This window comes from Pieris brassicae, chromosome 3 (assembly GCF_905147105.1).
Source record: "Pieris brassicae chromosome 3, ilPieBrab1.1, whole genome shotgun sequence".
In the NCBI taxonomy this organism is placed as follows: domain Eukaryota; kingdom Metazoa; phylum Arthropoda; class Insecta; order Lepidoptera; family Pieridae; genus Pieris; species Pieris brassicae.
Genome location: NC_059667.1, coordinates 8,521,577 through 8,549,297, shown reverse-complemented (window position 1 = coordinate 8,549,297; position 27,721 = coordinate 8,521,577). Strand labels below are relative to the sequence as shown.

Genomic DNA, 27,721 nt, shown 5'->3' with positions numbered 1-27,721 from the left:
GTGAAATTAAATTTTAATTAACAGTCAACAGGCTAGGCCTTGGCCTAGCTATTTGATCAACTGGCTGATCATCTTTCAGGCCGCTAGTTAAACGGCGCCGTTTAGTTAATCGGCTAGGCTGTTTATTGAAGGGCTGATTAAGTGTGTTTGTAAGCGAACTGTTTGAAGTTTAAAAATACATAGGACCCTTAATTTTACTATTCTACCTCTAAATCCCATATTAATAGCCATGTAAGCGCTACCAATAATCAATAAAAATGATTAATATGGCAAAACGGTTGAGGCGTCAGCCAGTTGAATTATAATATTTTTTTATATAGCAGGAGGCAAACGGGCAGGAGGTTCATCTGATGTTGTGATTGTGTCATATTGACAGGTGTTTAGCGAGTGCGTTGCCGACCGGAATAACATATTCTATATTATTTGTTGAAATCACGTGCAATGTTATATTTTCTTTTGATTTGAACACTATTTTACGATTTTGTTATCGTAAACACAACAGCGAGTTAACAGTTTGTGAGTAAAACATCAATAAGGGTTGAATATGTTGCAACGAAAGTGTTTATTCTCTTACATTGTAAGTAGTCAGAACATAAGGACGGAAGGCCTAGTGTGGGTTTCTAGGAACAAAACAGTTTTTTGTTTTTTTATACTGATTTACATATCAAATCTATAGGTAGTTAAAAGACGGCTTAGGCTTCGTTACTTTATACAAAAACATACACATAAAATAGGCAGGTTACATAAGTTATTAGGCAACGGGCGGCTTTATCGCTAACAAGCGATTACTTCCAGACAACCTTGATTTGGAACAACAAAGAAAAAGAAACACCTATAGACGGTAACATACAAGAAGTGCATGAATAATTAACAAAAAAACACAAAATAAAACCTATAATTAACTAAAATTCAGTCTTAGTAATTTTCTTCCCTTTAGCACTAAAACCTCACTGGCACAATCTCTCCTCCTGCCTTTACTGGACTACGCCGATTCATGCTCCTCCGATCTAAGCGAGGAATTGCTAAATAGACTTGATCGTCTCCAAAATTTCTGTATCCGCTATATATTCGGTCTAAGAAAGTAAGATCATATCTCTGTGTTCCGTAAGCGGCTAGGCTGGTTACCGATTCGTCAGCGACGTGATGCTCATATTCTTCATCTCCTATATTCCATCCTGTTCAACCCTAAAACTCCTTCCTATCTTAAAAATGATTTCAAATTTTTGGGAGCCCATAACTATAGCTTACGCTCTTCCGAAAACTATACCCTTCAAATTCCATCGCATAACTCCTCCTTTCTTGGCGATTCCTTTAAGGTCTCCGCAGTTAGGCTATAGAATTCACTTCCCGCCCCTATTCGCTTAGCTCCTTCTCTATCTTCCTTTAAATTTCTTCTGTACAAACATTACCTGTCCACATCGTATCCCTAACTTTCGTACTAACTACTAACTACTAACTGACGTGAGACGTATCTTAAATTATCGTGATTTATGTGTCTTTTTACTTTTTACTTTCTATTTTAAATGTATCATCTTTTTAGTTTAGTTTGTTTTTTTTTTGTTGTTCCTGTTTAGTTTTTGTCTTAATAACTGTGTATAACATGTATTTTTACACTACTTGCCTATCTTATGTAATTTAATACATTTTTTGTCTTTACTCACTGTGGTTGCCTGGAAGAGATCGCTCGAAAGCGATAAGGCCGCCAGTTGCCCTCCTTTTTATTTAATTATGTTCAATTTTTATTTTCTGTAGTGTAACAAAGTGTTAATAAATAAATAAAATAACGTAAAATCTAAAGACAAAACAAATAATTAATAATTAATAATATGTATATGTATGTGATAAAGATGATTTTTCTTGACTTCTGCCAAATGAAATGATTTGTATTGATTATTATATATTTCATCAAATTAAGAATGTCAATAGAATTTACCTATAATTTATAGTCTGAACAAGTTCAAAAATTACATTCTGAGCTTCCTTGGGAATCCCCGAGAAGATATAGATAATGAAAATATTTGATAGACCAGAGATAATGCTGACCTTTTTGGAATGAAATTTAGCTTTTGGGCTTAAGTTGACATATCGAGTTCTAAAGGCAAAAATAAATATTTTAAATTTTCATATCCCGGTTTATACTGTTGAAATCTTTACATACACGTTGAAGTTTTAATCAATATATCTCATACAAGGCTATACAATTACTGACTAATTACAAACAATTATTTTAGGTTCTTCATTTGCTAATAAAACGAAATAGCGGAGCTATTTATACTTAGTGAGTTATTTTGACATTCATGAATATTCACCTGTTGTATACAAAGTAATCGTATGTAATTATTCTAGTGAAGATGTTGAGTTAAGAAGAATATTTCCAAATGAATTCCCGCAAGACACAGTTAGAAAAAGTGGAGCTTCCGATCCAGAAGTATGTTTTATCCTTTATTTTTAATTTGAAGAGTTATGAATTGTTTGTCAGAACGAATAGTTAGAATACAGCTTTCGTATAAGGATATATGAGTTATCTACCACAGAGGCCGATTGGGATTTGTAGATGACAATCGTTCATTTTGTTCATTAGTTCGTTTTTGATTTATAGCGGTTTCCCCATGATGTTCTCGTTATAATTACGAGAGATAATAAATACTGGCCTCAATGGTAATCTTATACATCTTATTTATCTTATTTTCTCGCAATACAGTGAGGAAATGCTGCCAGAATTAAATGTATACTGCCTATTGCGCTTATTAGGATTCTATTGATATCAAAAAATTAAATAAACATTGTAAGTGTAGCTATAGATATGTTTGTTTTAATGTATCTTATTTTTAAGTTGTTATTCCAGCATTTAGGTCGATATTCAGAACTAAAGAATTACTTCAGAAATCCTAAGTCAAACATAAACTCACATTTTGAAGAGTTGGCATGTTTCAATGAAAATGGTAAAAAGGTATGTATTTCTCTTAATTTATTGTACCCAATTGCGAGGCGATGTGCTTCCCATATTCGGTGATTGTTGCATGATGTGGTAAGCCTCCTGCTAGTTATAATAACACTTATAATTACATATTACTTCTACAATTTCTTATAATAATTTAATAAATTTAATAATTTAAATTAATTATAATAATGTAACATAAATAAAATATTTAAATTATGTATTTGTCTATAAAATAGGAAGGTGACCAGAGTTATCTGAGTCATTTCTTTGTAATTTCCAATAACGATACCGGCAGTCATCACGCTTACAAAATTCCACGTTTATTCCGCGCGTTTCCAAGGTGAGAGAACTACATCATACTTGCTTACTTACATCATCATTGGAAGTATACGACGCTGATGGTTAATGACACAGCTGCTAATGGACACTCATGCTGCCTTCTGCCTCACAAGTGCACGCGGCATTTTAGGAGTCTGTATGTACCTCGGTATACGAGTTATTTCGTTCCGGAACCACCTCAGTTTTTTTTGTTGAGTGTTTTTGAATAAGAAAATGATTTCACTTTAATTCTTAAATAAAAGACATCTTCTTTTTCGTACCCATGGTTATAAAAATAAATGCGATTTGTTTTGTAAATGTACAACATGAGGGAAGCAAGCAAACAGACTGTGGTTTAGTCTGAGGTGGGAGAAACTGTTAGTGCATAGTTACGCGAGCCACGCAAAAGCCAAAAAGTTAAGTAAAACAGACTTCCGACCCCGAGACTGTAAAATTATAATAATATTATATGTACATAGCGCGCTCTTTTTAACGAATCTTTTTTACCCATATGTAGTTTGTATTTATTATTTCTACAGACAACTTTTTAAAACAAACTCGACCCCGCCAAGGTTCACAACCCCCCGCTTGAGAAACGATGTGTTAATGTAATGTGCGATTCCTCGTACCTCAAATCTTGCTCTCATTTCAAAGCAAAATATCGCTTGCTTGGGGAGCTAAAGGCTACTTGTATATCGTGGTACTATACTCTTCCTTAAAGAAACCGTAACATAATACTTTGGAAATGTAATGTTAGTAAAAAATATTTTTAAGGTTAATATGTTGTATGTTTAAAGTTTATATGTTGGCATAGCAACCTTGTTAAGAAGTATCTATGCGGCTACGTCTTAAGTACAAAAATTTTGAAAAAAAATGTAAATCTAAGCTAATCTCCAACACTTGAACACACAGAGAAAATATAGATAATCTAATGTAATAATAAAGGACGATGATTTTTTTCAAAACAGGTATGTAAAATAGACCAAGAGCGATATTCACCAGATGAAGACCAGTACTATTCGTCAATGTTGAGAGAGAGTCACGTGGACAGACGTAGAGTATACTGCATCATGCTGCTTTGTTTTACCGAAGATGAACTGGATAGAATTGTCGCTTCATTTGATGTCTTTTCATAATATACCAAGAATTTTTTAAATCAATTCAATGGTTTTATTTACAAATATTAAACACTAAAATAAACAATAACATAGTCACTGAGTCTTAATTCGATGTAGATTCTGGGAACTTTTTGTGGTCGAACAAAAATAATTTTAATTTCGCCGGGAACTATGGTAATCTTATGGTAAATTTAGTATATCCGGGCTATCTATTTTAAATCACTAAGTATCCGATTGGATTGCGTTAAATTTCAAGTTACACAAGTGTTTACTATCGCTTGCCCCAAGGAACGAAGTCGTCCTCGGCCTCTGGTAGGTTTGTACGGTACCGGGCGAGTGCTTAAACCCGTACATGGCGGGCACGGTTGAGTTTCTATAGTATGCAGTGGGCATCAAACTATAGAGATTCCTGTGTAGGTTTAGAACGTAGCAAAACGTTCTAGGCCGAGGATGGTAATTACAGTGGTCAGTAATTCAACATCCCTTTTTGTCCCGATGGCTTTGTAGGAACTACTCGAGGTGGATTTAGTGGGTATTGTTCACCCAGTCTCTGAATAGCAGATATTTTGGCGTGGGTCGACTCCTACATACCCCTGCAACCTTTGAGAGGAGGGGATGCGCAAATGCATTTCCAACTCGGATATAAAAAAAATACAAAACTTCACAAACTACTACAAATTACCTCAGATTTAAATTTATTAAATTACTTTCTATTATTACTTTTATTTTCTGTTATTACTAGGTCTAAGTTACGTATACAATTATATATATCAAATGAAAGCGCTTTTTAACATTCGACGATTTTAAAATTGTTGTAATGAATTTAGTGTAAATAGTTATAACTAACAAAATACATAAGTTATTCATCTAATTAGACTGAAAAGCAAAAGCGTTTACCATTGTTTAAACATAATTACGGACGACACAATAAGCACACTTACCGACGCCACAATTTGACGCATGTTTAGAACGTAAAAATCTATTACCACTATTGTCGCGAAAATATTATCAATCACCTTGCTGAAACAGGGATATATGATTACCAGTCATTATTAGTTTTTAAACTTTCGCATTAACTTTTATGATAATTTAGTAGAATTATAAACTAAACTATACTGTCGTTGCAATATATTTCAGAGAAGGTAAAATTAGGTATACGGAAATTGTTTTGTGCATAAACAAATTTCCGTAGATTAAAAGATCCTTCAGATTTTTTTCATATTGAGCAGTGTTGGCCTAGTGGATTCAGCGTGCGACTCTCATCCATGAGGTCGTAGGTTCGATCCAATGGATTTTATAGCTATATTTCAATACCGAAGAATGTCAAAAATGAAAAAACATTATAACAGGTAACAGTGTTTTACGAATTTGTTCCCCGGGGACGTTATAACGTTATAATCACTTTACTTTTAACGCTTTAGTTCGCTAAAGTTATTCATAACTAAAGAAATGTCAACAGAACGTAATACTATTCGTTTAACATCTGGTTTAAGTAATTATTGTATGTTACTCTGACCTACAAAGTATACTCTGAAGCAATCACAGAGACCGATGAACGATACCCACACTTAGCGATGTTTTTATAAATTCAAATGGCACTGGTCATTATTCTTTCGAAATTCAAATCGGCGTTTGAAAATCAAAAGTTCACGATAACCAATACATAATTCTAGTATCAATCTCGCGGCGTCAAATATGATTATTGTATTTAAACTGTGTTCTAAAATTTCATAATACAAAAGTGTTTACGGCAAAGATGGAAAAAGTTTAATATGGCTTAGGACAATCTGGGAATTATTTCTCTTTAAAAATATAAATAATATGCTGAAACAATTTTAAGTTAAAGATACGAAAAACTGAAAACAATTGACATTCGAAAAGCTTCAACGAAATACTAATAGATAGACTCTTAATCATTTGCAGATCATCACACAAAATGATTCCATTTTTAGAGAGAGAGCCTTAATATCTGTAGTATTATTAAGAGTTACAAAAAAAATATATCATTAATTTTTATGCGCTTTATTCCACATAATAAAGCCCGGCAGTGCGCTTGCAAGACTTCTTGCATTGAGAGTGTCAAAGGGCGGCGGTATCACTTAACATAAGTTAAGACTTCTGCCTGTTTTGTAATATAATTTTCAGGAATAAAACATAAATTAAACTTAAAAAAAACTAAATGTAAATAAGTGTAAGTGCTAAACTTATACATTTTTTGCGCATTTTCACCTCATTTAAAAAACAATAAAAGGTGATCCTCTTCCACTTGGCGTTCCAGAGTAAGTATATAAGACATATTTGTTCGTAGAAATATTTCGTCTACACTCATTTGGCTTTTACTAGCAACTATATGAACTTGACCTGCGAAACGAATTTAGACAAACATTTTACATAACTCGAATGACATTGTGCAATTATGTCACCAAAGTATAATAAAACCAAAATATTTCTAAGGCCTAAAGAAAAATTATTGAGTTTTGATTTAGTAGTTAAACACAACAACATAAAATAGACATTTTCCGCCTTTTGTACACTTATATTTTTATAACTAATTTTAAATAAACTATGCAGTAAAACTTTGCATCACAATATTAGGCAACGGTCGGCCTTGTCGCAAGTGATTTCTTTCTGGGAACCCTCGTATATAGAAACACCTACAGAGGGTAACTATAGCTAACATAAAGTTAAATCTAAAAAAATAAATAAAAATGTAAAAGATAATCCAATCGTTTATGAGTCACAATTAATATATATATATGTAGCTAAAATACGAGGCAGAAGGTAAATGATCAAAAATGATAAATTTAAAGAATAACCTCGTCTGACATCAAGAGGTTCCAAAGCAGGATTCTTTGCACAGTAAAGGAGGAGTGATAGAATTCAGTTTTATGAGTAGCGGTTTCATGTATTATATTGATAATATTAATTTTTACATTTTTAATACATTAAAAACTTTGTTAATATTTTCCTTTTTACTGTTTGCATGTGTTTAAATTGCTTTGTTTAGTTACATTAGTTTTGTGTAAATAACTAGATATATAATAAATGTATAATACTTTTAGCAATAGGCATATCAACATTATCATATCTATATCATATAGAAATATTATTTATTGTAGCTTTTCACTTTAATAAAGATAACTTGAAACACGAAAATATTCTCACCTCATAAAATATCATTTAAAAGAACAACGAAATATCAAGATTGACCCAAAATAGGAAGACAGGGTGTCGGAGGTCACGCGCATGGCATCGGTTCAACATTCTGTGATGTAACGACTAATATGAATGCTAACTAAACCTTTACGACAGAGTTGAGTATAATTTTCAAATTGTGCAATTATTGACCTTATAGATTATTATTTACAAACAATATTTGTTAATTATTATATATTTATTTCTACACAAAAAGAGCCCGCGAAGTTTTTACTTGACTGACTTTACTGATAACTTTTATTATATAAGATTTTTAAGAAACAGAGTGTTCCCATCATAATTCAATCTAGTAGGTATGCGGACAACAATATACCGTCGTACGGAAAAACAATACCTTCCAAAAACAATAAATATAACAAAAAAATCCTAATTTTTCAAAAAATGTTACAAGTTGTAAAAAATAATTAAAATATCTGCCTATCGTTGTATCATAAAATACCTTAAGCTTAACAAAATAAAGAAAGGTAATAAACCCAACAGCGAAACCAGAAAACATTATGAAAATCAAAAAATACATACAATTTCTTCTGAAGCAAAACCTATCACTTCACATACAATTAAATGTAGTCTTTTTTAATATGGAATAGGCGAGCAAACTATCCTACGAGACACCCAAAAAGGGTATTCATCGCAGCCCATGGACACCTATTTTAGTGGGTGATTTGCCGGCCTTCGAGGGTGGAGTACACTCTTACTTTGAACTGTTGAAGGTCGTATCTCTCAGGGACCACAAGGAGGCGATTCCACAGTTCTTGAACATGTCGACTAAAATGATAATTTAGTTTAAATCAGAGTACTGATTTGGCGATCATCTATCAGATTTTAGATTAAAAAATAAACTCATAATTCGTATTAAATCTAAAATCAATGTTTAAAATACAACTTATAATTGCCCCTTTAAATGAATTCATATTTCAGCGACCTCTTATCACTGATCACATTTTTGCAGAAGCCTTATTTTATATTATTTTTAATTCCATAAAAACATACGTTTCGATACGATACAACGAATATTTATATGATTTTTCTTTTCAAGAATTGACGAATAGTTTAATCACATTACAAGAGCAGATAAGAACTAATATTATAGTACAATTGTAGGAGCTTAATGGTACAAGCCATCATTCAGCTAATCCGAAACATTGTTTCGCCAGAAAACAAACAGCAAGTGTCTACGCTAGGAAGTACTCTAAAGCTATCTTCACTGGCTAACTTAATCCTTGATTTATGTTTTTCTTCAATCTGAATATTACCTTAACCTTTCTTAAGCATCCTTCAATACATTCTTTGTGAACTTTATTTACTTGTCATTAAGATCTGTAATCAAAATCATCTCCAGTACGGCCTTGTTATAATGTTCCCACAACCTTTCGAGAATTTAATATGCAATTCGTTTGATGAGTTCTCTAATAGGCATATACTTAAAATTTTCGAAATACTAATTCGATTAACATTAACCGTACAATCACCTAAACTGTTGACCTTGAATAAGCAAAATTTTTAACATCGAAATTTTTTTTGTTTCGATTCTTAGAGGCGTTTGTGTTTTGAATGAGCTTATAAGCTAAACAATAATGTTACACAGAAGGATAAAGGAAGGACAAGGAAGTAGTGACTGTTTGATTCTTCGTTCCTTGCATCGTATTGTAAAATTAAAATTAGTAAAGTTGTAATGAATGCGTATTGCTTTGCTATTGTGTCATGCTTGTCTGTTAACCTTGGGGTCATGAGTTCGCACTGTTTGGACTTAGGTCTTCTATGTGCTCAATAAAAATATATTTGTTTGAAAATTTACTAGACGTGTCTTAGACGAAAACTTCGTTGACACGCGATCAAACTTTTGGTCTGACCTATTAAGAAAAATAATCTATCAAGAAATCGATCTGATATCAATATCAAGGGATACAGTTTATCTGGTTTATTTATCTATTATATAAATAATCTCTATATATTTTATGCAGAGAGAACCGTTGTGGGGTTCGAGGTCGCGTCAATGTTGTTATAATAACGTAGTTATCTCGATATTTAATATTAAAGAACTAAATATTATTATTTGTAAATAAATGAGTTTTTGTAGACAGAACTGGCCATAATCCCATTTGATTTTAAGTAGGATGAGGTCTATCCGAGGGCAGGTCTGTCCAGATGCCTAGATGACATGCAAGAATTACTCTAGTTCATTTACTGCCACGCCGAATCTGATTTCCCACAGAACTGATGTTTGGCTACAATCCCACGTGATCAGTCAGATGCAACCCATCGGTGATCACGTCTGTCCAGAAACCTAAATTAGATGCGATTTACATCAGTTCACAAAACTGCCACGCCGATTTTCTTTCCCCTCAGACTTTATCGTACATTACTTTGTAATTTTGTTGCATTTGATTATAGTACATTTCTGAAATTTTCGCAACACCTTGTTACATGATTTTATTGCTATACGCACATTTATTAACATAAAGCCTTAATTACCACTAATCAAGTTCTCATGAAGATAATAGTTACAGTTAATTAATACGATGGTTTCAACAAAAGTACTCTTCCGGGTGAAAACGGGTCGAAACACATTGGTTCACAGAAATTTGTATCCGCCAATGCATTATTTTTTATTTGTATTGTTATAGATAACATTTGAAGCCTTATAAATATTTATAGACGAAAAATTTTGCTAGACTTCCGAAACATTTACGTTTGTGCATGTTTCTAAGATATATACTGAGCGCAGAAGTCCGTATCACATTATAATAATAAATAAATCTGTGGCTCTATAAGCTTTTTTTTAGGCCTGGGCTTCTGATTTCGGTATCTGTTTTATGATCATTTCTCAATCTAATCGACAAGTAGGTGATCATCCTCTTGTGCCTGACATACGCCGTTGACTCACGGGTCTATGGCAAGTTGGTTTCCTCACAATGTTTTCCTTCGCCGATCGAGCGAATGTTAATTGCGCACAAGTCCATTGGTGTCCAGCCGGCGTTCGAACCTTCGACCTCAGACATGAGAGACGCTGATGCCACTGCTCTTACTTACGTATATACATACTGCTCGTACTGTATTATACGAGTATTTCACTTTAGGTCATCTAGGCATGTTTAAATTGTGTCAGAGTATCAGCTCTCATTGTACAAGTGTATGAATATATAATCAAATTAAAATATGTAGCTATAAAGATATAAAAACATTCGTTTTACCACTTATTAATACAAACCCAAAGTTTGGTAAACTATTTCCTTGGCCGGCTAGCGAATCCAAAACCTCCTGTTTCTTCGTGAAGTTACCGTGTCAAACGCACCAGTTAAAGATTTTCGTGATTATAAAAAAAAAACTGTCGATTACTCACATCAGTAGCATAAATATCAATAACTTGTGAAAGTGAATTTCAAAACAGCAATTAAAGATCGCGCTGAACAAATCTTTTAATCGTTTAATAACTTTGTCTAACATGTAATAAATTACTCTTTGTATTGGTTATTAACATTGACATTTGTAATCCTATTACCTAAGACACACACAACAATAACTTTGTGTCAACATGAGTTGACAGACGATGTTTTGCCGAACGTATTATAACAAGCGCGCCGACTGGTCCGCAGTGTTGAAATAGAAATATCTTCATATATAAGACCTTTGAACGCGTAACCATCTCACACAACAACTATTCTTTGAACAAGCTAGACGTATCAAAAGGAAAAATGAGACTGGTCAGTGTGATTTATGGATCTTTTAGTGAAGTGAAGTCCCGACATTAGAACATTTGTGCTAGGAATCTTTCCATCCTCAGATGACTGTGTGATTAATATGATACGTTTGAATTTCAGTTCGTTGTTCTTGCCTTGGTCGCAGCCGCCTCGTGCGCTCCCCAGAACCTTCAGGACGTACAGATCCTGCGCTATGATTCTGACAACGCTGGATTAGGATCATACGGATACGCGTAAGTTTATAATGTCTTTAGATATTTATTTATAGTCTATAATCTCATTGGATAATGTCAATACATGGCCAATATAACTTTTATTAATGTAAATAAACAGTTTTGACAATAAACATGTAAAAGAGTTATTTTGTTTTATACATTCGCATTTATTCTATTATATATTCGCAAATTATGTAATTTCATTATTGTAATTTTTATAGACGTATTCTTCTTTGCTGAAGGTCATGTCACTAACTGTAAGGTAACTAGGTGCCCTGCTAGTAATATCTCTCAACATTGCTCGGTCTATGGCTTCCCGTAGTGCAGCTGTTAAGGGAAGACCCGTGGGATTCGTGGCTTGGACCCACCAGTGGGTTGGCGACCTACCCCACGGCCTTTTGCCTTCCACATTGCCGACGACAACCAGTTTGTTAAGGTTGTCTAGTTGGCGACGGGCGATATGATCAAAGTAATCTTTCATATTAAGAAACCGTATATTATGATATATTTTCAGATGGGAGCTCTCAGACGGTTCCAAACATGAAGAACAGGGACAGTTAAAAAACCAAGGCACTGAAAACGAGAGCCTCGTTGTTCAAGGACAGTACACCTGGGTCGGACCAGACGGTGTCACCTATGTTGTAACCTACACAGCTGATGAGAACGGCTTCCAGCCCCAAATAGAACAGGGACCAGGTGGTGCTATCCCTCCAGGCGTGGTTGCTTCTCTCCTTGGATAAAAAAAAAACTAATTATTAAATAGCAAAATACTCAGGGATCTGTACATAATATTTATGTACCTATTCTGCTTAGTATAAGTAAATAAATTTCTATAATGATATATTTTTATTATTTCAACATCCCTTCAACTATATATACATATAAGAAGCCTATGTATCGTTCAACATCTTCAACATCCAAATATAAGTATTAATGTCTATCATAACTTATAAATCCAGAATTTTACCTTCCAAAAATTATCTTAATAAAATAGGGTATAAGCATGCCATGGCATAAACACAGCCTTAATTAATGACCGGAGCCCACCTGCATCCGTCCAAACGGGAGTTCAGAGGTGGATATTACTACTGCTTTCGCCGGGACCTTGGGTGGTGGAGAGTCTATCAGATCATCAGTATGTCAAATTGAAAGTTTCCACTACCATGAATCGAGCAGCGCTGGTGGCCATCGTAGAGTGCTGGTATCCTCCAACTGATGTTTCGGATGTTGAGGAGACTAGGAGAGGGCTGGCAGACTGAGCCTTAGTATGAGACAATTATTCTGATTTCATAGAGGGCCTTCGTGTGGCTTACAATTGAGTACCATTAGAAGGCTTTTCAGGGGGCCTAGGACGAGTAACTAATATTGTGTAAAATAATTTACACACATATATATACATATCTAGAAATTTCAGAACTTAAAGATTACATAATCAATAATAATCTTTGTTATTATAAAAAAGATCATACCTTTATAATCCTCAATGAATATACGACATTTAATATATTGTATGGACAAAAAGATTTTGGACAAAATAAATTAAGAAATCACTTCTTATTAGTAATCGAGAGAGAAATCATAATACAATACGTGCCGGAAGCACTTTTATCACATAATTATTGTATTATATTATTTAACGCATTTGAAGTTTAAAAAAAATTAAACTTGCAATGTGTGAAATTGCTATGTTGAAGATCATTTAGGTATACTGTCAGCAAAAATGCATGTAACAGTGCATATTGAATTATAATAATTTTGTATTAATAAAGTGTAAATTAATAAATTTTATAAGTTACTTTTAGATTTCTATTACGAAAATTACTTGCTGGATCTTTCAAAATAATTTCATATTCGTGGTTATGATTCGTTCATATAAAACTATACTTTGCTCTACAAACTTGTAAGGAGTTTAAGAATAGAATTGCCGAATTCATGTAAAATGTTGGAGTGAAGTGGAGTACGCCAGGGGAAGTCGGGGTCTATTGCCTACCCGTTGGTCTAACCGAATTATAGCAATAATGACTCTCAACATACCTAATGGCCTAAGACAAGAGGAGGTTGGAGAAGTGTAAGGGAGCGTAGAACCAACCAGGTTTCAGAAGATAAACCATTCCTTCTATGAAAATTTTATTCGTTAATAACAAACACCCAAGCGAAATTAGAGAATTATCACTGAATGAATTCAAAACTCTCGTTAAACGTAAATTAGTCAATAAAGCTTTTTATACATTTGACTATTATTGAAGTCTATTAATCCTTAGGATTGCTTAGCTCCAGTTCAAATATATTTGGCTGTTGTGGCTAACAAACAATTTTTAAACATGACAATCGAGAGTTTCTTGTCCTCTCTACGCCCTTGACTTGCGAACTGGTAGTAAATATACATTTAGAATCAATTAAACATATTTTTTGTCGATGTTAATAAGTGTACGTGGATACCTATATGAATAGAGTTATTTTCAGTATGACGCATATCTACGCAAATAAATATAAATCAATCAGAAGAGAAACTGGGTACTGGACCGTGGGATCCAAGTGCACAGCCGCTAGGCTAAATAAAGATTTAACTTGGCGCCTAGTAGATAGTATCGGTAAGCCCAGAGCTGGTGCTCCTCGCTCAACGAATGAGTATTGCATTACAGAAAGGAAATGCGGCCAGCGTTGAAAGTACACTGCGACAGGGACCAAAGTTATTAAATTTGTTTTAATTTTCTTTTTGAAGTGCAACTTCTTTATCGGCGTTGATAAAAAATTAACCGTCACATTTTTCGATTACGCGTCACATTATTCCGTTACGCGTCACATTTTACCGTTGCGCGCAATCTTTTTCTTGTCCCTACCACGGTTGATTCGAAGAGATTCGAAGCCATTAATGACAAAAATATTTAATAACAATAACAATGATAGTAATAATTCTAATTCAACTAATGAAATTCTGAAATAATCTTAGTAGTAATAAGGTAAAATTAAATAATTGTATTATTTGTATTCATGTCTATGATAATAAAAATCTTTTGTTAAATTTTATCTTTAAATTAAAATTACTTTAAAAAATTAAAATTAAAATCTCATTTAACTAATTTCTGTAAAGTTGCATAAAGTAGTTGTAGTAGTAGTTGCATATATTATTTTTCGAAAAATAAAGTCATAAAGAAGTTTCACTAGTTACTTGTGTACATGCGCACACATGTTCTATTATTTTTATTATTACTACGTAGTTTAAGAACACTGTAAATACTTTATATTTGATTTTTATGTTTAGATTTTAATAAACGATGTAATTTATTACAACTTATTTAAATAACACTTTTATTTACACGTTGCACTTGTACGAGACAATATATCTAATTGGGTTGAACCTTTGTATTTTAATTAATCAAATATGAAATTAAAATAAACATAACGTGAATGATGCATTTACAAATTCATAATAATATTCTTCTTATAAAATATAATTTATCTAATCTTTCATCTAACTTTGCTTTTGGAGTAGAGGAATGCTGGACCGTTGGGAAAGTTGGCACCTGGTAGAAAGTACCGATGTCACCAGATCTGGTGCTTTCCACGCTCAACGAATAATTATCCGCAAAACTATGTTTCATTTCTATGTAGTTAAAGAATATTGTAAATGTTGTAAACATAAATATGATTTTATTTGACCCAATGCCGGCAGTATTTCATCGCTTCATAAGAAGAGTTAGGAAGAGATTTACGTTCACACGTTAATCTACGTTTAATTAATATTATAATTTCTTTGGTTTAAGCGTATACTGAAAGTTAAAAAAATACGTATTTATTATATATCAGCACTCATATGCCATGTAAATTACATGGCATATGAGTGCTTTTTAGTAAAGGTTAGCAAGAAGACTGCCATATCAAATTAAGATCTCTTATCTCGACAGTTGAAACTAAGTCTGGAACAATATAAATAATTTCTCTATTGGCGGCGCCATAATTTTTGCGAACCTTTTGCGAAGCTTTTTCTTATTAATAACATGAATTTTATTAATGCCAAGCCCAACTTTGCGAGTTGAAATTTAACAAAACTTGTTCATTTTTGATCGACGATCTGACTACATCGTCAAGGAGGTTGGATCCTGGATACAGAGAGGCCAGTGAAGGGCATACTGGAGGAAAAGCGAGGAGGAACAGACGTCCAGAAATGGACCCAAAAAGAGAGGCTGGTGATGATGATCGTGATGCTGACGTTCTTGTTATATGACATAGCATCTCTTTTTACGATCCCATTGAGTTTTAAACAAACAAAAGGCTCGTAACACAAATTTTGAGTTGTTTCATTAATAATGTGTCTTACAGCCTTATCCAGTGTATCAGCCTAATATGATACATTGGCTAAGTGCGTATCAGATACAACGTCAATTGTTTGGTGGGACCAATGTGCCAGTTTTCTGCACTAGCACTAAACTGACGTTTGTCTTTAATTGAGAATCGAACCCACAATCTCAGGGCTATAACGCACGCTTAACCAGACACTAAACGTTTATATATTACATTACGTAAGCACGTATGAATTTAAATCACAAAGATTAAAATTCCAATCAAATATTCTACTCAAAAATTCAACTGACATTCATTAAAGGGCGAAGCGGCTTTTAAATTGTATATCTTAAAAGGTCAATATAAACCGTTTTGTATTTAATATGTTATAACAAAATATTAATTATTGCTAGACGTGTCTAGTTAATCAATCATTTTTTTTGCATCACTAAAAAGAATTTTGTTAGAGTTAAGTTCGGTTGCGGTTGTTGGAGGGATGTATAAAGTAAATTAAACTCATTGTATGAAGTGTCAACTGACTTTAATCAATATTTTTCTGTTGTCCCTTGCAAGGGGGGTTTAGGCCCGTTCGGGACGTATGCTCCTTCGAGATGTGTGATGGCTCGCGCCCTGCTAATACAAAGCGGTACGTGGGCGGGTCTTCAGCCCTTGACTCGCAGCGCCCAGTGACATTAATAGCTTAAAACAAAAGCTTATAACATACATTTAGGGGTAGTGAGAGTGCGACTAACAAAACACTGTAACTGATATATGGGTTTTTAAAACTAAGTGACACATCGGTTACCTATAAAGGATTTAAGCAATGCCGACCTATTATTGGAAACGAGAATTTATGTTACAATTTATAAAATTGTATAAAAACTAAAGAGTTCCTTTATTACTAGCAAAACTAATGTTTTACAATTTATTCTTCTTGAGTCTTCAAGTGTAAGATTGTAAACATTTGCGCTTCTAAAAGTATTTAAAAAATATATGTATATGTAACCTAACTACTGTGAGTTTACATAACTTTTGTTACATTTTTTTTGTAATTTGCGGTACAGATTACACAAACACACACAAGACGAAGCTTAAGGTAATACTTTTCACTGCCTAAAGCTTGCTTCTACTACAGAAATTGATTAATTTGTATTCACGAGTTTTTATTAGCGAATGTAAGCAAATTTATAATAAAACCATAAATGAATCTATAATTGTAATTGCACGTATAATTACAGTCAATCAAAATTGTTATCTCAGCTATGCAAATTTAAGATATTGCGACATATACCCATCATGTCCTCAACGGTTACCTTCGGTATAGGAGCGGTCACATACAAAACATTTTAACGAGTCAGTTGTACGCCTAATAATATGTGTTGTAATAGAATATTCAGAAAAGTATATAATAAGCGTTAAGCTTTATCAAGTTAGCATATTGCAAGTGAAGACCGCACAGGAATCATGAAATTGGTTGGTTTATAACAGTGAATTGTGAAGTGATTTTAATTGTCATTTTTAGGACTGTGAATTTTATGAAAACTGTGATTTCAGTTGGTTGTACTCGGTTTAGTCGTGGTGGTGTCGGCGGCGCCCCAAGCTCAAAGGCAGGTGCCCAGCGCAAATCCACAAGAAGTACAAATTCTTCGGTTCGATACTGAAAATGATGGTCTCGGTACTTACAGATTTGCGTGAGTATTTTGCATATATGCTTAAATATATACATATTTAAGTATACTTATTGTAATGTATAGAAGCAAAGTTCTTAAAAAGCGAAAAGTTATAAATAAAGCTGTTATTTATTTAAAAATAGATTTAGGATTAACTCAATTTTAACAAACAAAGATTTTTTTATGCAGATTACCGATTTGTTATGAATGTTCTAAAACCTATATTAACGTTATTCCCAAACCTCCAGCTTAGAACAAAGTGATGGCACCAAAAAGGAAGAACAAGGGGAACTGAAGAACGCTGGAACCGATGACGAGGCTATCTCTGTGAGGGGATCCTACACCTGGGTTGGCCCAGATGGCGTCACCTACACCGTGACATACGTAGCTGATGATAAAGGCTATCAACCAACAATCGAGCAGGGTCCAGGAGGTGCTATACCACCTGGCGTTGTTGCTTCTCTAATTGGCTAATTCCCCACCATAACTATAGCAATAAATTTTTATTTTTACATACAACGTTATTTTCTTTCGCCTTTTAAGCAAACCCAAACGATTGTACTCAAAAAGTAGGATTATCCAAAGGGATGTATTAAAAAACATTTGAATCGTTTATACTACGAAACTATTTTTTTATTCAGTAAGTCGAAGCTGTTTTATTTCTTGTAATTATCAAATTATTATCATAAAATATTTTTATTCCAAATATCGAAACATAATTAGATATAGTAACCTATTTTTTACATTATTAAAGTTGCATACTCAATATAATAAACATTATTAATTCATAGAACTGTCTGTTGAATCTATAAAATAAAATACTCGTTCAAACTCTCGAAAAAACTAATAAACAAAAACACATCGTGATTTCTGATCAGGCATATTTGTTTTGAAACTAATTTATAAAATTGTTCTTTATCATTTGTTTTACAAATGTCATTTGTAAAGTAAGTACACAAACGTTTTCTTGAAAAGTTATATTCATAACGTCTTTTTTAACGATTCCAACTCCTAATGGAACTTTATTCAAGTTAGTAGACTGTCGCCGAATCAACTAATCACTAAAAACGATGTGATTCATGTATATATTTGGTGGCCAAACTCCTGGAGACAGTAATTAAAGAAAACACACTTAACAACAACTATTCCATTACGGAACACCAAAACCTTGAGTTAAACAACAACGTAGTTAATAACCAACACGTTCTTGGTTTTTTAGATACATACAAACCTAGCATCATAATCAATTGCTACTCAGTTTTTAAGCAAGAAGGCTCTAGAACGGCTAAAGATAAGCGTCAAGACAAAGCTTTTGATAAAATTGATAAAATTCAAAATGGACGGATTACGACGTTATGTAAGTACGCGAGTTTTATATGAGGAAAAAACTAATATATATTATGTGACTAACTATATATTACAGTATGGTTTGGTTGACCTTATGAGTTCATTTTGTAACATTACAAATAAGCCATAGGGCAATCACATGCGTATGTAACAAAGACTTTTTTATAGAAAGTCTATCTAGTAACTCGGAACTTTATTCCTTTCGTCGTCCTAGTCCTGATCGTTCTACACGGCAGTGCCTTTTGACCTTATTTTTTTATAAAACAGGGGAAACGGATAGGAGGCTCACCTGATGTTAAGTTATACGGTCGCCCATGGACGCTCTCAATGCCAAAGGGTTCGCAAGTGCGTTGCCAACCTTTGAAGAATTGGTACGCTTTTTTCTTGAAGGACCCTAAGTCGAATTGGTTCGGAAATACTTGAGTAGGCAGCTGGTTCCACGTGGTTGTAAAAGAATTTACGTATGAATTTCGTTTTCTTTTTCTTTTTTTACAATTTTTACAATGACTTCTTCTGAATTTCAATACTCCTTGTTCTCTTTTTAAATTTTGCAATAAATCTATACACATTAGTAAATTATTCCTTCCATTTCAGATACACATACTAATATGCCTAGGATATTTGACGTTTTGTTTTGCGGCTCCAGAATTTTCATCTAAGAAAGTCGGCAGTGTACCAGCACTGAATATAAATACAGACGAACCGCTGTTGTAAGTAAATAATGATTACAACTCAACAAAATCTGAAAAATGTTTATCCGTAGAACACATTTTTTTATCTTAATTGTATTCCAATAGCGCACACAAAACCATAAAATTTATTGTATTTAATTTATCAATTATGTACTATAAGTATATATTGACATTATCAAAGGCAAAATAACTTAATTACTAAAAAGCCTCGTCTTCGTAAAATAAATATTTCGCATCGAAATAATTGCAGTTGATTGTTGCTGGATATAAATAGTTATATCTTTATAAAAAACTTCCTTGACTGCTTTAACCATTTGTACAAGGAAATGAATAACGTGACCAAATATTATTTTAAAAAAGCACAGAAAACACCAAACAGCCCCTAAGGGGTTTAACTATAATGTCTGAAAGGCTACAAGGGTAGAAATAAAATACAAAGAAAACGAAACGAAAACAAAACAACAAAATAAGATTCAATAAAAACACTTCGTTTTATATATTAGATACTTAGATTTCTACTCGTATGTGTACTTTACTGTATAAAGTAAATAACAATTATCTTTAGATAATGACAATGCCTTTGGTTGTGTGAGTTCATAGTTGTCGATCATATTAAATGAACTTCCTGACGGATTTCTCCCTGCTTTCCGTCTTCTTTCTGTCTATTCGTTTTTACTTTACCGTTTCTTATTTAATTACAATAACTGTTTTAACATATAATTCCAAGCATCCTACGCCCTTGAACTGGCAGTAAATGTAATATTACGTCCATGAATAAGTTTTTTTTTTCGGTTAAATAATAATAATGTAGGCTTTTATTCGAATATCGAGCATTGTTGGCCTAGTGGCTTACGCGCCACCAAGATGTTCCCATTACACAAGTATTTATTAACAGGATTATATATATATATATATATTCTTATGCAGCTACTTACATCTATATATCCTTTTATAGCCTCCATATATGGGGTTGAGACAAATGATTACTTTAGTTTTAGACCTTAGTTTAGATCTTAATATTTAATTTAAATTACATTTTATAAACAGAAACATTTTATTGCATACTTTTCAGACTTTTAAATTTAGAAGACATTGAAAATGATACATCTCTGAAAAATGACACTGAGAACTTTACAACGGAAAACTATGAAAATACTGATATTACCACAAGCGAAACTGAGATGTACGAAGATACTACCCCTAGTTTCGAAAACGAGTCCACTGAATCGACGACAGAATCACATTTGTTATTTCAACCGTTAAATGAGGTGGGTTTACTGTTTGTTGCCCTAATTCTTTAGTAATGTACTAGAAAGAAAAATACGCGCATGTAGAAAGAATAATACATGCATTGGAGTACCCGGAATTGGTACTTTCCTTGTTTATTATTAACTCATCATGGGTATTCTGCTACAGGTATAATACTTTAAGTTAGCTTAAGAATCTACTTATAATATAAGCTGATATTTATTTATTAAGAGGAGACAAACTTTTATGAGGCTCACCTAATGTTAGTTGATACCGCAGCTCACAGACACTCACATTGCCGGAGGGCCAGAGGGCTTGCAAGTGCATTACCGGCTTTTTATGAATTGGAACGCTCTTTTATTGAAGGATCCTAAGTCAAAGTGATTCGGGAATTATTCAGCAAGCAAAAATTGCCTTAAAACGCTCAGTTGTGAAACGACGGACGTCGAGGTGATACGGATGGAATTTCGTTTTTTGCCTCGACGTCCGATGATGAAACTCAGCTGCAGGTATTATTCTTTATTTTTCAGTATGTACAAGAGTCCATCAATAGCCCAGACCTTTTAGCATCACTTATTGGCTGATGCGCCGTCCTTCACCGCCTCTACATACAACATTACATATTTCTGTATCAAGAAAAACTCGGAAAAACTCAGAGACATCATCAAGATTGTACATATAAAATGAGTTAAGCATTTTTCCATCGTCATCAAAGTCCTGGTATAATAAACTGGTAGTTTTCTTTGGATATTTACTTCGCAGTGTTCCATCGCTATTTATAACCAAAACCGTTTTACGTTTCGTTATTAGTAAGGGCTCAGTTTTATTATGTGCTGAAACGCTGAAAAAATATTTATTTACAGAAATACATACATTATATACCATTACTGACTATGCCATTACGATAATGTCAAAATATATTAATCACATATTGTACACAATTGAATTAACTCTGAGGACGTATAAATATGCCGGTAGTATCGGAGTCAGCATTGAGTAGGCTCAACGTCATTGATAACGGGGATCTGTGCAACAGACTGGTTCTGGCCTTGGTATTGGAAAACAACCTTCGCCTTTGCCGTCGCACATATCCCATAAGCAGAAATAAACCGAGTTCTGGAGCACACCACTTCCCGCAAAACTTTCAATCAACTGTAAGTCCCGCTTGGTTTCCAATTTATTGTACCCCACGATCTCTAAGACAAATAATGTTTGGTATATTAAAGGATAGTAAAGACCATACCGAGCCCAAACATACGTTACATTCTAACATACTTCTAAACAGAGCGTTGTACAAGCTTGAGATGGCTTTAATATTAGTGACGTTGTTACTCTTCGAAGCACAAATTCCTGCGTAAGCTTCCTTGCCTACATGATCTCGAATATTCAGTTATTAAGTAATTGTTTGTTCCTAAAGATGTTATACACAAAATTTGTGGAAACTATTGTAGTACTGTACTATATTTTATATTCATCAAAATAAAATGTATTGTGTTTCATCCGTAGTCTTATTTAAAGAATAATGTTTTAGACAGACCTCTTATTCCCGTGAATATTACCATGCCTTTGTTATGATTTAGATTTAAATTCTCGTTTTGAAAGAATTATAATTATTAACTAATAAAAAAACTTAGTATGACGTCTGCTCTTCTTATATAAATAGAAAAATATATAAAGGATTTTTAACTGAGGGATATCTTACGACATAATATTGAGCTTAGTATGTTTACTTACATATAATTTAGTTTAGAATTCAGTATTATTTTCTGTGTTGTTGATATCTCCTCTGTACAATAATTTACATCTAATAACATAAAAATCAGCTGAATTTTTAAATTAATACGCAATCATATTTAGTTTTAGGACTTATAAAATTAATATAATTACTCACAAATCCTGGTATTAAAGACTGCATGTTCAAAATAACTAATCAATAATAAAAAGTATATTATTTACGATAATTAACCAAATCAATCATGCAAGTTTATTGCTTCATCATTAAACAGAAATTAAACATTTTATGATATATCATAAATGGTTAGACTGTTTGTGGGCGTATTAGTGCAGATGGGAGTACTCAAAGGTGAAACTGGGTTCAATTTACGGTAAAAACATTTTTCAGCAAATTATGTCTATTACACAAGGGGGCTATAAAGAACTGTCAATGAAACATAAGCAAATCTGCATTGGGCGCTAACGAGAAGTAACACGAGGTTCCGGCATCGATCTCCTGTTAAACAACAATTTTTTCACACTGTCAAAATCCTATAGTTAAAAGCTCAAAGATCCATTCAAAACGATATATACTATTTGGTGTTATTCCATCTTTGGTTACGAATATAAGTGCGGAATCGGATTTAGTTCGAGCAAAGTTATCTTAGTTCGGGTTGAAATTATTTTGGAAGGCGTTTCGCCAGAATTAAGCCGTCAATTCTTATTCTGTTACAAGTACTAACGTAAATACAGTTAATGTAATATTATTATTGCACCGTGCAAACAAAACTTGACTTTAAAACACACAAATATTATGTATTAACAGTATTGTTGAACTACATAGAAATAAAAATGGATTAACAGAAAACCAAAACTAATTTATAAATTTTGTATTATAGTATAAGGTACATTGCACGCCTTTAATGTGCAGCATTTCTTCGTCTTGCGATACTTATTCGTTGAGCGAGGAAAGCACTAGTTCTGCCTACTCACCAGGTCACTAGGTCACCAGTACTGCCTACCGTATCAACCTTTAATTAGATTATATATAGAATAAGCGCTTGTGTTAAATCCCACGGTCCAAGAGTCTCTACTGCAAAGAAAACAAAACCAAAGGCGGAAAGACACTTCAATTTTAGCCGTTTATTATTTTCCGCCTGCCCTGCGGTGAGATACGAGGATAGAGGTGAGACGGGGCTACCATAAAGCCATTCATGTATTTAAAATTAACAATGTTTAAGCAATTTTCTAATCAGCAACAACCTGCATATTTCTTTAATGTCTAACAGAGGTGTCAAAGAGAACAACATAATTTATTTCAACACAATGTTTAATAGAATAGCGTCGTACAATACAAAATATAATTGAGTGACTCACCGTCAACTTTGTCCAAATAATCTATTCCCAACTATTGATGTAACATTAATATTAAGTCTAATTAAAAAAGAACCCCACGGTGCAGAAATTAAATACATAAAGCTGTTACGAAAAGTTCGAATTACAAGCAAGGTCATAAAGTTCTCAGTTAGCCTCAAAACGTCATCTATCGAAATTATTATCATTGTTCCATGTGTTACGCACAAATTTTTTTACCGACACAATCGAAGAGAGTGCACTCTCTTTGTAACTTAACTCCTAAGAAACTTTACTCCTAAGTGATAGATGCCCGACATTTCTGGACTACCACGAGAATAGGCATAGCAAAGCTTTTTGAGATTAACCTAAAAACTATTTTTTTAAGTAACAGAAGGCAAACGGGCAGGAGGCTCATCTGATGTTAAGTCATATTGCCGCCCAAGAACACTCATATTGCCAGAAGGCTCGCGAGTGCTTTGCCGGCCTTTTAATAATGGGTACACTGTTTTCTTAAGACGGACCAATTCTATTTTTTATCTATTTGAAAATTCGATTTTTATTTAATAAAGATATATTTATAGTACCTATATGTTAAGAACTACGATGACTATGGTAAATATAAATGTTACAAAAATTAAAAGTAATAAAAAATCCATAAAAGTACACATCCAATTTTAGATTTTACAAAAGAATCCGAGTAAAATAGAGGATTAGGTATCAGGTAGCCCCTTAACAATACTTAACTTTACTTAACAATGGACAGATTTTAAAATTAAATTACATTAACCACCAAACAGTGACGCAGTTAAAATAACAGTACTTTTACCGTATTCGCATATCTTCAAAACAAATTGCTTCCAATTAAATCTATAAAATTATAGGATTCTTTGATAAATTGATGGACAAACAAATTAATGGGATTTCGGCAGATGCTGATTTCTATTTGCTTTTTTAATTGGTATATATTTGGGCTATTGTTACAGGTCAATGACCTTTTAATTTGTTTCAATAAATCAATATAATAGTTTTGAAGAACCTGCGTAAATAAACATTATTACGTAAATTCAATTGGCACGCCAAAGTACCTAATTCCAACGATGGAACTTAATTCTGGTGGTCTTTAATGTTGTGAACATACAATAATTTGATATTGAAATCGAAGTCGCATTTGTCTATAGATAGTAAGCCTGCAACCGTGTATTAACTCTCATCAAAAAAACATAGTTTGACACTACGTTTAATTTATCAATTACCTTGTAATACAAAAACTTTAATAGTTAAATTTAGATCTTTTTTGTCAAAACTAGTTAGCAGTAACCCTGTCATTATAATCATAACTAAATGTCACTAAGAGACACATGACAATAATTTTATAGACATTGTTTATGAGTACCTTTTTAATGCCATAAGGAATTCGTCGAAATTCCACTCAAAGTTTAAAAAGCTAAAAAATTTTTGGGAAAATTAAATCAATTTTAATTGAATAAGTAATAATAAACAGCCTTTTATTCAGATACTTTTAAAGTTTAACACAATTATGTGTGCGCTTTTTTGGCAAAGGCCTCCTCCTCCGACATTCCTCTCTGTACTGTGTCAGTCTCTGCCATGTACCACATGTATGTAATTTGGTCTGCACCTTCTAAGTTGTTTACCTCTTTTTCGTTTATTGTATCTTGTGCACGAGTTTAATTCTTAGTAATAAAGAAATAAAGATAACCACACAGATTATATATAAATGGGATAATTACTTTTATATACACATACACTACAACAGTTGTATTTGTATGTGAATTCAATCCAAGTACCTACGTACTAAGGGCAGAGATTAGCTTCCAAAAACACAAAAAATCATATGAAGTATGGGGGCAAGTACGCATTATTGTACCTACTCTATTATTGTACATCTGTATATATACGTATTATGTGTAATAGTAAGAAAGAAAACAATTATTTTCTTACTTTCTCTTGTGTATATTAAAGAGACGTCTAATTGTAAACCGTTCTTAGTATATGTAGACTTGCTTTTATTTTGCCGGAAAGGAGTGTTGTTTATACTAAACAACAATCGACAATTGGCATTCAAACAGAAATAAGATTTCACCTATAATTGACTAGAGTAGAATGACAACCAAATATACGCTATCGTTTTCACTTATAGCATTTTCACTCACAAGGCGTATCCAAAGACAAGAAGACATACAATCATTCTTCTTAATATGAAGCATCATGTGAAGCAGCTCATGATTGTTGCATTTTTATTTTCCGTGCCACCACTTAACCCTTATCTTAGTACGTGCACATAACTCTTCGGCATCAAGAGGCGCATTAAATAACAAAATAATGCACTGCGTTCCGCCTAAAACTGTTTATAAAGATTTACATCGTTGATAACAAAGTTTTGGCTTCTTGAATTATGAATCTTGGCCAGTTCAACTACCGTTATAATTTTTTCAGATTTTTACTGTTTTACTAACTGCGCTATTCAAAAGTCCTTTAAAGGCAATTTTTATTTATAACTTGCTATGAACAAGTTTTTCACATTCGAAATTTAATTTCATCGATATTTCAATGAGTGCTTCGTACTTCTAATATTCAGAGCTGTACCTTTTTAATATTACCTTTTCTAAATACTTATTACCCATATTTTTCTGAAGTATGCTTCTTTTGCCTAACTGTAAGTAGATAATCAAAACTCACCGAACGGAGTTTATTTTTATTTAACTTATGTTTGAATATAGTTCTTAGTCATGCACTCTCAAAGGAGATCGTGATTCCGTTTTATCTCTCAAGTTTTTATCTTTTTTTTTAACGTTTATTAAGCGAAACGCATTTAATAAACTATGAAAAAGGAAAACATTATTAACCATATACATATGCCCCGTTGATTAGCTACTAAACTTAGGTATGCTTATGTATTTAAATATTAATTGTTTAATGTTTTTTATTAATGAATACGACGTAAACTGTATTGTACCTTACTTTTTTCTATGCGATGATTCATTGTCATATATATATATATTTCTAATCATGCGGTAAAAACCCAAAACGTGTCTCAGGCGAATGAGATGTAAAATATTCCAACAATGCAGATGATCAATACATTGGTGAAATTTATTTCGTATTTATTTAAATATAGAATTAAATTTTAAATGACCTTGTCCGTACTTGTGTTTGTTTTAGTAAAAAATGGTAATGAAATCTACCCCGGCTTATAGAGTACACGTTTTATAATGAGGACGAGTCTACAAAGATGATTTAAATACGAAAAATTCATGTTTTTTTACTATGCCATTTTTTTAGAAGTGTTGGCTTCTATATGCGCATTAAACACAAACCAGCATGCTTTACACAGCTGATCACCTGTCTATTCGATATGAAAATATCACGAAACAGATACAGAAATCCAAGATCCAAGTTGTGGCGACTGTGACAATTCTTATTTAAGTATTCTATTGGTTAAGATTTTTTTAATACTTAAGATCACATAGAAAGCACACACTTACACATCACACATTATACATTCCCACACCTCAACCAATAACTTATTTGTAAATTTTCTTGGTGAGTAGGTACATAATGTTCTTCGTATGTATGGTATAATGCGTTTGGCCTATATTTTTAATTTAATAATTGTAAATGTGGATCAATAAACTGTTATAAAAATAAAAACAAGAATTTTAATAGTCTCCTCCGGTTGTTTGAAGTCCGTTAAAATTTGTATTTTGTTTTTTTTTAATGTATTAGAAAGTAAACGGGCAGGAGGCTTACCTGATGTTAAGTGATACCGCAGCTGATGGACACTTGCACGCCAGAAGGCTCGCAAGTGCGGTGCCGGCCTTTCAAGAATTGGTACGCTCTTTTCTTGAAGGACCCTTAGTCGAATTGGTTCAAAAATACTTCAGTGAGCA

At 33.0% G+C, this 27,721-nt stretch overlaps 2 protein-coding genes and 2 long non-coding RNA genes across 4 annotated transcripts; all 4 read left to right on the top strand.

The window, feature by feature from the left end:
• The first annotated feature begins 477 nt into the window (after positions 1–477).
• LOC123707709 lies at positions 478–4,419 on the top strand. Its single transcript, XR_006753519.1, has 5 exons — positions 478–577; positions 2,232–2,278; positions 2,347–2,428; positions 2,846–2,950; positions 4,228–4,419. It is a non-coding gene; the product is annotated as an uncharacterized LOC123707709 (long non-coding RNA).
• A 6,825-nt stretch (positions 4,420–11,244) lies between these two features.
• On the top strand, positions 11,245–12,274 carry LOC123707708 (endocuticle structural glycoprotein ABD-5-like). Its single transcript, XM_045657990.1, has 3 exons — positions 11,245–11,294; positions 11,412–11,524; positions 12,021–12,274. The coding sequence occupies exons 1-3, from the start codon at positions 11,286–11,288 to the stop codon at positions 12,244–12,246; spliced, it is 348 nt and encodes a 115-aa protein (XP_045513946.1). The 5' UTR covers positions 11,245–11,285; the 3' UTR covers positions 12,247–12,274.
• Positions 12,275–17,163: 4,889 nt separating this feature from the next.
• LOC123707294 (endocuticle structural glycoprotein SgAbd-5-like) lies at positions 17,164–17,943 on the top strand. The gene is made up of 3 exons (XM_045657210.1): positions 17,164–17,260; positions 17,342–17,478; positions 17,706–17,943. The coding sequence occupies exons 1-3, from the start codon at positions 17,252–17,254 to the stop codon at positions 17,929–17,931; spliced, it is 372 nt and encodes a 123-aa protein (XP_045513166.1). The 5' UTR covers positions 17,164–17,251; the 3' UTR covers positions 17,932–17,943.
• Positions 17,944–18,742: 799 nt separating this feature from the next.
• LOC123707727 lies at positions 18,743–21,636 on the top strand. Its single transcript, XR_006753521.1, has 4 exons — positions 18,743–18,814; positions 19,399–19,514; positions 20,569–20,764; positions 21,275–21,636. It is a non-coding gene; the product is annotated as an uncharacterized LOC123707727 (long non-coding RNA).
• Positions 21,637–27,721: the final 6,085 nt, after the last annotated feature.

What these genes read in the sequence shown, in the direction of transcription:
- LOC123707294 (XM_045657210.1), top strand. An exon ending in CTCGGTACTTACAGATTTGC is followed by an intron (nt 17,479 to 17,705) that starts GTGAGTATTTTG and finishes CCAAACCTCCAG; the next exon opens with CTTAGAACAAAGTGATGGCA.
- LOC123707708 (XM_045657990.1), top strand. An exon ending in TTAGGATCATACGGATACGC is followed by an intron (nt 11,525 to 12,020) that starts GTAAGTTTATAA and finishes ATATATTTTCAG; the next exon opens with ATGGGAGCTCTCAGACGGTT.